Genomic DNA, 12,429 nt, shown 5'->3' on the forward strand with positions numbered 1-12,429 from the left:
GCTGTATTTATCAAAATAAGATAATTTATTATATATGGAAATAGGAGATGTAAAATGTTTCACTCCTGATCATAAGGTATTGAATTGCCTTCTAGTTTCATTGCTGCTATTCTTCCATATCATTCAAAAACATTTGCTGTTTAATGTCTTTATCAATGACTTAATGGAATTGAGTGAATCCTCAGTAAATCTGCAGATGACACCAAGCTGAGTGGTGCAGCTGATGCAACAGAAGGAAGGGATGCCATCCAAAGTGATATGGACAAGCTTGAGAAGTGTGCCCACATAAACCTAATGAGGTTCGACAAGTCCAAGTGCAAGGTGCTGAACCTGGGTTGGGGAAATCCCAGACATGGGTACAGACTGGGAGAAAAGCTCAATGAGAGTAGCTCCACAGAGAAGGACCTGGGGGTTTTGGTATGAGCCAGTATGTGTGTACTTGCAGCCCAAAAGGCCAACTACAGGCTGGGCTGCATCAACAGAGGAGTGCCCAGCAGGCTGAGGAAAGGGGACCTCTATTCTGCCTTTGTGAGGTCCCACTTGGAGTACTGCTTCCAGGCCTGAAACACCCAGCACAAGAAGGCTCCTGGAAGACTTCATTTTGTCCTTTCTCCTTCAAGGGGCTTATAAAGAAGATAGAGAACTTTTTACATGGGCATGTAGTGATAGGACAAGGGGGGATGGTTTTAAACTAAAAGAGGGGAGATCAAGATTTGTTATTAGGAGGAAATACTTTACTCACAGTATGGTATACCACTGGAACAGGTTTCCCAAAGAACTTGTGGATGCCCCATCCCTGGAGTTGTTCAAGGCTATGTTGGATGAGGCCCTGATCAACCTCATCTATTGGGTGACATCTCTGCCCATGGCAGTGGGGTTGGAACTAGATGATCTTTAAGGTCCCTTCCAACCCAAGCCATTCTATGATTCTATGATTTTGATCCAGTTAAAAATATCAGTAATATACATAAAGCAGTTTTATATATGTATACTAGAAACACATTTGGAGAGAAAGGAGATTGTTTTATTGGCATACAAGCATAGAAAATATCCCAATATTTCTGAGACAGGAGTTTAGCAGATTTGGCAGTGAAGGAATGGAATCAATTGATGAAGGCGGAGTTGGAGTCAGAAGGTATATGGATGTGCTGTGGTTTAAGCATTGGAGAGAAATTGTGAAATAAATAATCAGATTTGGGGAGGGGAAAAAAAAGATAATGTAATCACAAACAGATTAATGACTTGTCCTCCAATCCTTCAATTTTACTATGTCTGTATTTCTCTATTTTCATTATGAGAGGAAGACAGATGCATACCCTTAGTTATTGTAGTTATTGTAGATGTTATCTAACTAACCTTTTTTTTTTTTTTTTTTTTTTTTTTTTAATTTTGTGAGTATATGAGCCCTGTTGTCCTGGTTTCAGCTAGGGTAGAGTTAATGTTCTTTCTAGTAGCTGGTATGGTACTTTGGTTTATGGTACTTACTTGTGTTTAAGATGAGAGTAATGATGATAACACACTGATGATTTAGCTGTTGCAGAGCTGTGCGTACACTAAGTCAAGGACGTTTCAGCTTCTCACACTGCCCTGCCAGCAAAAATTCTGGGGGTACGCAAGGAGCTGGGAGGGGACACAGCCAGGACAGTTGACCCAGGCTGGCCAAAGGGACATTCTGTACTATATGACAATATACTGAACAATGAAACTTGGAGGAGTTGGCCAGAGATGGGGTCTGCCACTGCTTGGGGGCTGGCTGGGCATTGTTCAGTGGGTGGTGAGCAATTGCATTGTCCATCACTTGTTTTGTATTCTTCTATCATTATTGTTATTATTTTCCATTTCTTTTTTTATTATTATTATTTTTAATTCTCTCCTCCATCCCACTTGGGGAGAGTGAGTGAATGGTTGTGTGGTCCTGGTAGCACCTGTTTTACATTGTGAAAATATGATCTCCCTATAGGGGATAGATGAGAGATCACACCTATTGCAATAACTGGAACAGAAATAACTGTTTCTCTTTTGGCCAACAGCAATTTTAAGGTCTAGCCATAACTTGAGTTTGAAGAATCAACACTGCCTTTGTTTAAATGTTTAGGTAGAGTTAAAAGCTGAATCTGAATTTTAGTTCTGTTTAGTTCTATAGGTTCCTAAAAGTGGTCCAAGTTATTTCTACTGTACACTCTGAATGCAAACATAGCTAGAACTTTTAAAAAGACATCAATGTCTATGGCCCAGATAATTATTTAGGAAGTTTCTAATTCATGCACTACGAACAGTTGGTATATTTAGTCTATTTTGTTTGATGAATTTCTGGTACAAAGACTTGTATCTTTCCTCCACACTTGAATTCACTTGGTTTCTTTTGTGAGTGATCTTTATGTTGTAAACACCTTTTTTTCTGTATACACCTTTTGCTGATATCTTATGGGAAAATTAAGCTACCCATAGTTTGATAGGTATATTTATTTTCTATGAAGTGACTTCTGTAAAGGCTCACGGTACCATTCACATTGTGAACTGAAGGGGAAGCTTGAAGGGGAGCCACATCCACTGAGACTTAAGTCACTAATATCACTCCTGTGTTTGTTCCCTTGAGAATGTTTAGCACGTGCTGTAGGTTAGGCTGGCATCAGTCACTGACTTCTCTGTTTTGTTTTGGATCAGACTGCTTACTCTCAGAGGGATGATAAAGGGCAGATTTTGTGCTGCTTACAAGGATGCTGATTTTAACAAACTACTGAATGAGAGAACAGGAGGGACAAGTTAATCAGAAGCCCTCAGCCCCTTCTTATGATTGCACTACTCTTACAGAACAATTATTTTTATTTTTCAGCTCTGACATTGAACTCAGTTTTATGAGGGAAGGATGTTCAGGAATTCTTTGTATTGTTGCTTTATATGTGTATATATATATATATATATATATATATATATATATATATATATATACACATATATATATATTTGCTGCCAGTGCCTATTACCATAATTTCTAATGGTCTTCTCTAATTATATTTTTAGGCTACCTGGGCATCCCTGTTTCCCTTTCTTGTGTTGTAATCATTGGCTCCAAATATAATGTCTTTGCTTTTGTAAACTTCACATTCTTAGCCTTTTGATCTCTGGCATATATTTTTTTTCTTTGTTGTATAGTAATCTTTAGAGATATTTCAAAACTGTTTTCTCCTTTGAGTTTACAGCTGACCTATTCTGATCTTAAGAAAACAATTGTTATCTTAGGTTAGCTGTGTCCAACTTGGGATGTATATTTTAAGAATATAGACGTGTTTCTGTACCTTATAAGTAACAAGCAATTTTATCTTTACTTAACTTTCTCTAAAATCTGTCATTTCTTTGTTATGCTAATGTATCAAATGCTACCTGGATAGGAGTCATATTCAGCTAGATGCAATATGAAATAATTAACACATCATTTTACATACAATCACCCTCATCTTTTTCACAATTGCAGTGAAGAAGACATGGAGGGATGATTTTATGGGAGAGAAAGGCTTTGTGCCTATCAATGTCATCTAACTTGTCAACAAAAGGTTAAGTGCCATAGCTGGTAGACCTTTTATTTTAGACTCTCTCTAAAGTTAATGAAGAGATATTAGTTTCACTGAAGATATGAATTCTAATGTACTGATTAATTTTGTATCCTAAGAGAAATGAAATAAGCAAGATGAATTCCTCTCCAAATAGCTTATCTGTGCAAAAGCACTATCTGTGAAGGTAGTGAAAGTGATCATTTTTTATTAGACGCCTAATTTTAGTTGATTACATTTTGGTAGTATTAATGTTAAATAAAACTAAACCTCATTTTTATAATAAGTGATAGATTTCCTACTGAAATTATTCTTCCATAATCAAAGATAAAATAACATGGTTATATTATTGAGAGACCTATGATTCCATGGAAAATTATGGAGGTAAAGCTATCAATCAGATGGCATAATTTCATTACCTCATACCATCTGATATAGATGTGCATCATTTACTAAATGAGAAGTAGTCAGACATCCTCAGCGCAAAAGCAATTAACCACACTGAGGGCATTTAAGGACAAACAGATGCAAACAACATGTATTTTCATCTCCTTGTTTGGTTTCACTTTTTCCAGTGAAGAAGGTAAACAGAGAATTCATTTTGATTGATGAGCAAAGGATGGGCATCAATCTATAGTTTTGTTTGGCTGGTTGATGTTGTTATTCTAGAGTAACAGTAGAAAGTGATGAAAGTAAGTATATTGCACGTGTTTGACTGGGGTGGAGTTCTTGCTGTTGCTAGTATATTTTGATCATACCTTTTTTGTTTGTTTTTGTAAGATAATGCTTGTAGAAGTTGTTTTCTTTATGGATCAGTGTTAGATGTTCTGTCACTAAAAAAGACAGCTGGAATTTCCAAATCTAACCTCTCTTACTGTCTTCTAGGTACAAATTTGATTCCCATACCAGCCTAAAATTAGTTACTAGTCATTTCCTCCAGGGTCCAGATCAAAAAATATATCTTATTTTCTAGTGGCTCAATAAAAGCAAGTGGAAATAACTTACTTTTACTTAAACACACTACAGCTTTTTTAGATGTATAATTAAATAGTATTTGCAAAGGTTAAGGTGTTTAAAGTGAGAAAATATGACAATATCCAATCTGAAATATTTGCTTAGAGAAAAAAATAAAAATCTATTTTATAGTATTTAAGTTCTATAATAATTTATGTGATGGGGAACACATTAAATGCACTGACTTAAGTTTAAACCAAAGTGTCTGTTTAATGATTTGTTTGCCCCCCTTTATTTCCCTTTGTGGGTGCTCTATTGATAGCTGAATTAAGTTGTGTAATTCATTACTATTATTTTCTTCGATTGAAGGCCTTATTTACAAGATGATTTCTGTTTTGTAGAATTCTTCTTTGTATTGGGACTACATTAAATGTTGAAGCTGTATTCCTCTGGTTAATTAGTCCCTGAAACACTGTTGTGAATGTGCACAGGCACAATAGTGGTTATAGTTTTTTTGCAAACAGAAAACTATACAATTAAAAAATTAAAGTATAGTCTTTTCATGCTGTTGTTTTAATGTGCTATTCTTCCCTTGTAAGACTTTCTAATAAGTCTCAAATGAGAAAGGGCTACACATTTTTTTTTCAAAGATTGTAGCTCCAAAGCACATATAACTAAAGGATTTTTATAAATAACTGATTGCAGGATTAGCCTCCATGGAAAATTAAATTAATTAAATTTATAATTAATATTGGAGTTAGAACAACAACAACAACAACAACAACAACAAATCAAAACAAAATGTCCTTTTAAAGAACTATATGAAAGAAATAACATAAATAATCATTCTGAAAGCAGAATTCATCTGCTGTCTGGAGGGTTGAAATTACTGGCAACCACTGACATAAAATACTCCAGGATAAACCTCTCCACCAGCCTGCCCAAAAGAGTTCTGGTATCTGCCAGTTTTGGGTTTCTTTTGGCTTCTTCATTGCATCTCAGATGGTACTACATTAATATATTTATGCAAGTTAATTCCATTTTAGATGTCCACAGTGTAGATACACATTCAAAAATGCCTAGTCTTACTTTATATTCAAGAAAGAGAAATAGGTATTTCTAGACTATGCTTGATCTAGTATGCTTGATCTATGCTTGATCTATGCTTGACCTGCCTTCTGGTGAAATACATTACACTCTACTCATATTTTCACTGGTTATGAATAAACCTACACCCAATACTGATGTTTGCACTGTAGATGCCTGCAGTTAAGTATGAGTCCTATTGCTAACAAATTGTCTAATTGACTCAGCAATGTGGTAGGATGAGCTAGTGTTTGTCTTCTGAAAGGAGTAGCCTTTTCCTGTACTGTTTTATAAATCTCCAAATTTTCTGTCTCCTTTTTTTCCCCCTTTTCTCTTCCCCTCTGATGTTGAAAAAATAAATAAATAAAAGGACAGAAGTGCTAGAAGTGCTTAATATTTAGACTGTTTCATCTGGGGTTACGTTTTGCTCATGTAGTAGGTAGCTAGCAAAGAGCAAATGAAATTATTGTTATACTACACCACTGCTAGCAGCTCTTGGATATTTTGAATCATTCAATTATGTGCAATGTGCAGCAAAATTGTGTGTAATTATATTGTATTCTTGGCAGGATATTTTAATTCAAATTCATTTCTTACTATTAATATTGTCTTAAGATACAGCTTATTTAAGCTATATCTTAGCTTAATTTCTAAGTACTCTTCTGAGGAGAAGAGATTTGTACCATTTTTAGAAATATCTTCATAGTTATTTTACTGGCAAAAATGACAGATTTTATGGAGTGAAAATATTACTACATATCCAAAAATATTTTTAGAGTTACATTTGCATTGGAAGCTTTAGGATAACAGATGCACATATGGAAATACATACAACTTTAAATCTTTACACTTCCCCTTCAGAAGCAGTTCTGATGCACATAAACTTCTGTTACACACCATTTTGCTTCAAATGTTTTAAAATTTAAAAACATTGTTTGTTTGTTTGTTTTTTTCCATCTGAAATACTAATTTTCTAGAAAAAAATCTTTGGTGAGTTAGTTCCATCAGGAACTAGACAATGTCAAATAATTGTCTAGAAAGATTGATGTCTGGAAGACATCCATGTAAGCATGTTCTCCTTCAGAATAACTGTTGGAAGTTCTTAAATCAGACATTAGCTTTCAAAAAAAGTCTTCTGATGTGTTACTTCTGAGTCTGAGCAGCAAACTAGTTTTTGCCCAAGGAGTGGATTCCAAAGGATATTGTATTCCAAGGCAAAAAAAAAGGTGATAAGTCTACTGAAGTTTTTTAGACCAGAACTGTGCTCACGTTTTTCCTTTGGAAGAGTGCTTACAAAATTATTGTAAGTTTAACATCATAATTTTCAGATATTTTTTTCATTATTTTTCATTATACTTTGCATAGTTATCATTAGTATTATTGTATTTTTGCTATTTTCTTTTAGGTTTATGAATTTAACTCAACAATTAATTCCAGTTGGGGTGAGGTTTGGACTCGTTTCCCAAGCAACAAATGATAGGCCTAGAAGAAATGGCATCAAATTGTGCCAGGGGTGATTTGGGTTGGATATTAGGACAAGTTTCTTCACTGAAAAGTTTGTGAGACATTGGAACAGGGTGCCCAGAGTTGAGTCGCCATCCCTGAAGGTATTCAAAAGACGTGTCGATGTGGTGCTTAAGGACATGGTTTAGTGATTGACTTGGCAGTGATAGGTTAACAGTTGGACTTGATGATCATGGAGGTCTTTTCAAACCAAAATGATTCTGTGATTCTATGAATTATAAATTGTTTATTGCTTCTGGGTTTGTAAACAGCAAAAGCAGTCCAGGATGGAGAAAGAATATCGCCTTCCTTTTAGCTACTTTTCTATTTATTTTATCCTTATTTTCTCTTTATTATCCTTATTTTTCTATTTATTTTATCCTTATTCACTAATAAGGAATGCACAGCTCAGTATACGCTAATTTTATATAAATTTGTTGTTTTCATATATTTGGAGGAATATTAAAATAAAATAAAATAAAAATAAAATAAAATTAAAAAAATAAAATAATTTATTTTTTCCTTGGTAGTAGCCTCTAGAAACATAGTTAATAATATCCTGGAATAAACTAATCTGAAATAAAATTCAAAATATAATTAGTCTGTATCAGGATAGTGTGGTGCTTTTCAATGGATAACTAAGCTCCACCATGCCACTCTCTCAGCTTCCCCTCGTCAAGAGAATGGGAGAAAATATGATGAAAGGAAAGCTCACATCTCTCATTTACATTAATACTGCTTCCATCTTGCCCTGGAAAACTGGAAAAAAGACTTTACTTGAATTTATACATAAAGAACATCAGTCTCTCTGCCTCTGATTGCTGTGTATGTAGTACCTATATCAAAGGCACAATTTAGTAATGCTGATCTGGTTTAAAAATATGGAGAATATAATAATAAATCAGCATAGTTTCACAGTTTTCCCTGAAGTATTTATTTATTCTTATAAATAATAGCAGACTAAAATCTAGAATTACCTTGTATTACTCTCATGTTAAATTAATTCAAGAATGCCACCTAACTTCGGTTTGCCATTTACAGCTATATCACCTTTTCAGGAAAAAAAAAAATAATAAAAATAAATTTGGTGCATTTATTACAAAGATATATGTTATTCAGTTATCTTACCTAAACCTCAGTTTTTATTTTGAAAGAATTCACCATCCTCAACTCTGTATGATATCATCAAAATGCCTGCTCAGTATTCTAAAGGGAATAATCAGTACAATGCCAGCTCTAGTCATTTTGGGGTCTGGTCAAACTACATACATTGTAAAACAAGGACTCTAAGAGTATATCTTACTGCTCAAAGTATTTATTTTCTTGCCATTCAGACACATTTGCAAAGATTTCAAGTACATTTTATATTGTATATTGTGTACTTGGCATGTCAAAAAGAAACAACACAGCATGAAATCCCAGAAATGTACGTATGGTTCTATACAGGTACACTTTTCAAATTTGTACCTTTCCTGTTATGGCAGTTTTAGGTGAGTTACAAATAGAGTGGGTTACAAATCTAATAAAATAGGTTATTCTGAAAGAGTTTAATGCAAGAAAAGCAAGAAATAAACATTTTTTCCCCTGTATATCCATTTTGAGTGAAAATAAAAGCATTCTTTATCTCAGAAAAGAGTGTCAGATTGCAAAAGAATGAGACATTACATCAGAACAGCCAATAACCTAGCAAGTAAATAACTTAGGGATTGACTGGAGACATGTAGACTCAAGCTGAAGCCTGTGATTTGAAAAAAAAAAAAAAAAAAAAAAAAAAAAATAATCCCTTGCTAGACCAGCTAGACAATTTTCATGGACTTTCTCTTACTTCTTTATTTTTGAGCAACATTATGAAATAATGGGAAAAATCACACATTTTTCCAGTGAAATAAATAAAATATTGTGAACTGTAGTGTCATCGATAAAGAAACAGATTTGATTCAGCCCTAAGTAAACCCATGAAACTCTTGCAAAGGAACTTCTTATATTTTTCCTCATCCTCAGTCCTCTTCTTTCCAGTGAAATATGGCAAGTATTAAGTATTGTTAATTCTTCTAATGAAAAGCTGTTTTAGCATTCTGACACTTAAAGTCAAGTAATTCAGTTACAAAAAGACAGAAGCTTTCCCTAAATTTGGCTGTATCCAGTGTATATGTATTATCTTCAGTGGAACACAGGATGAGGATTTAGCTTGATGAAACAATTATACATATTTTTTTCTTTACATCTTAGATGTCTTGTTCCCTTATAGCATAGGGAATTCATATAGTGTGTCTTGATATTGATAGGCAAATCTATTTAACTATTAATAAGCAATATATATATGTTCAAATTGATTTCAATACTAACATTATTTGTTCCAAAACTCCCATGTTTTGTTGTTTAGCTTTTGTGCCTTTCTGATGTAACAGTACATATAATTGCACATAATTTAAAGATTTAAAGATGGGCCAGAAATGAAACCTTTTTTTTTTTTTTTTTTTTAAATAAAAAATAAACAAGATATGTATTGACCTTAAATCTAGTTACAGATTTCAGTTTAAATTCTTATGGCAAACTTTAAATTCTTAGAACAATACTAGCTATCTGGAATATTGTTTTTATGTTAGGAAGATTTCGCCTACTTTACTCAGTAAGAATAAAGCAGCTAAGCGTCAACTCAATTTTCCTTGTCCCCTCCATCTGGTGCGTAACTATCTCTAGCTGACTGTTATTTCATGGGGTATAACACACATGAATACACATAAACATGCATGTTTGCATGTGTGAATACGTTGAGTAAACTGTATACTTCCTCACTGTACATATGCTCCTATTTACACATGTAAAGAAAAGAGTTCCTCCTTCCTTTGGAACATGTTACATTCCTTGCAACATACATCAGTTTCTCCAAATTGCCTGTACTAGCATTTGTCTTCCACTTGCAAATATTCTTTCCCAATTCTGTTGTTATTTCTCATTATATTTTATGGCCAAGAAAAGTAACAGGTGATTTAAAATATGTTTTCAGAAAGATAATAAAAATGTCCTTTTCCAAACACGTATTAGAACCCCAGTGTAACATAGTAGTAGCATGAGCTGTCAAATACTCAATATTTATCCATCAAAATTACTTCCACACCTCAAGCACATTCTTAGTTCCCACTTATAACAATAATTAAAGACCATTTATTATAGACATGAGTATTAAAAATTATTGTACATAGGTCTTCTGTCATTTTTGTATATATGAATATTTGAGGAACTTTTGTTATTTTCATAAAGAAAGATTATGTATGCTTAATAGATAGGTGGAGAAATATGTTTCTTTTCTAACAATATGGTTGAATTTTGCTCTAATTGAAATACTCATTGTATTCTTTAAATAGAGCTGAAATTTTCATCCTTCAAGCAATAAATATGCATAGTGAAGTTCAGATTACATGATATAAAATAAAATGGTGCTCCTGAAGGTTGCATTTTTCATTAAAAATTGGTTTATACCTTTGATCCAGCATTATGCCACTTGAGCCAGATGTCAGGTATAAATTATGTTCCTCACCTTTACTGCATTTATTCAACAAAGTGCAATTATTCAGTTGCTATTTGAAGACAATTGCATTGCACAAAATACAACTAATTATGTTGCCCTTTGACTATATCTTAATCAAAATGTAATGCAATTATTCAGTATTGTATTAAATATGTAACAACTACATAAATAAGTGAAATGACAGTACTTTGAGGAGGTCAGCAGAGTGATACCAGAGATGATACCTTAAAATTATTATAATTTTGTATTTCATGAAGTAAACCTGGGTTAATTGTAATAATTTATTGTAAGATATTCTAAAGTTAAGTAAAAGTATTAATTTGAAATTGTCCTTTTCTTGTAGTGCTGAAAAGCTTATTTACAGGCATTTCTCAGGTTATTTCTGTATTTTTAAAATACTTTCGTTCATTTTATTCCCTAGGTCATACAGATAAATTTTGAAGAATTTGATCTGGAGATTGGCTATGACACACTGACAATTGGTGATGGAGGAGAAGTGGGTGATCCTAAAACTGTGCTTCAAGTGTGAGTCTTTTGCATTTACAGTTTATATACATTACAGAATATCATTAATGTGATTTTTGATGAGAGTTAATAGTGACTACAGTCCGTTGAATCACAACAAAAAATAATTTTACTGAGATTTTGAAAAATGATTGAAGGTAATGTGGTGGTTAAGTACATTTGGTGATTTCACCTTGATGGACAGCTAAACTCTACCACAGCTGTTTTCTCACTGGCCATCCTGAAACTAAGAGGGGGAGAAAATATGATAAGAAAGGGCATAAGGGTTGCAATATGGACAGGGAGATTGCTCACCAATTACCATCACGGGCAAAGCAATCTCAATGCAGGGAGATTAATATAATTGTTTGCCTATTACTAACAGACAAGAACAGCGAGAAACTAAAACAAACCAAAACCACCTTCCCTACTATCCACCCTCTTCTGTGTCTTCCACCTGAGTGGCCCAGGGGAATGGGAGCTGTGTTCAGTCCAGAGCACTTTGACTTCATAATTTGGTACTCCATCTTTGCTCTCTTCCCTTGCTCCAGCATGGGGTTCACAGGCAGCAGGGGAGCAACCTGCTCCACCATTGTCCAACCATTGTCTGCAGAGGAACTTCTGCTTCAGCACCTGGAGTACCTCCTTCCTTCCTTCCTTCTTTGCTGACCTTGCAGGGCTTGTTCTCTCACATTTTCTCACTCCCAGCTGCTGTTTTTTTCCTTTCATAAATATGTTCCCCCAGAGGCCCAAGCAGCATCGCTCACTGGCTCAGCTCTGGCCAGCAGTGGGTTTGTTTTGAGCCAGCTGGAACCAGGGCTGGAACCAGGGCTGGATTCTTGTCACAGAGGCCACCCCTGCAGCAGCCCGTCTACCAACATCTTGCTAAATAAACCCAATACAGTACATTATTATGTAATTAGAACATTTACTGTTCTAAAGTCAGAAAGAGGTGGACTGAACAGCAGAAAAAGTGAACTAACATCAGAATTTGTAAAGGTAGAGATTTTACATTTGTATATTTTGTATATACATATGAATATAAACTTTGGGGGCTGTTGTGCTCCATTTGTATAAGTAATGTCTCATATTAAAAATGATCACTTAAGACAATGATGGGCAACTTATACATGAACTTTTAAAACCTCCTAGCAAGCTTGGTATGGCAAAACAGGATAGCATAGAATGTCAGTTTTTAAGTTCTCATCAACTATTGTAGGTAAGCTCAGAAATGTGTTAGTATAGGGAAGAAAACTATAGAAAAAAACTTAGCAATGTATTACCCAAACCACTTATGATTATTAA

At 34.1% G+C, this 12,429-nt stretch overlaps 1 protein-coding gene across 4 annotated transcripts in view; it reads left to right on the forward strand.

The window, feature by feature from the left end:
- Positions 1–12,429, forward strand: part of CSMD3 (CUB and Sushi multiple domains 3) — a 641,367-nt gene that overhangs the window by 297,428 nt on the left and 331,510 nt on the right. For all 4 annotated transcript variants that reach the window (XM_005009295.6, XM_038175100.2, XM_038175101.2 and 1 more), the window contains one exon: positions 11,042–11,145. In XM_005009295.6, the coding sequence (XP_005009352.3) occupies positions 11,042–11,145 (104 nt within the window). The remainder of the gene's footprint in view (positions 1–11,041; positions 11,146–12,429) is intronic.

The sequence above is a fragment of the Anas platyrhynchos genome, chromosome 2 (genome assembly GCF_047663525.1).
Source record: "Anas platyrhynchos isolate ZD024472 breed Pekin duck chromosome 2, IASCAAS_PekinDuck_T2T, whole genome shotgun sequence".
NCBI lineage: Eukaryota > Metazoa > Chordata > Aves > Anseriformes > Anatidae > Anas > Anas platyrhynchos.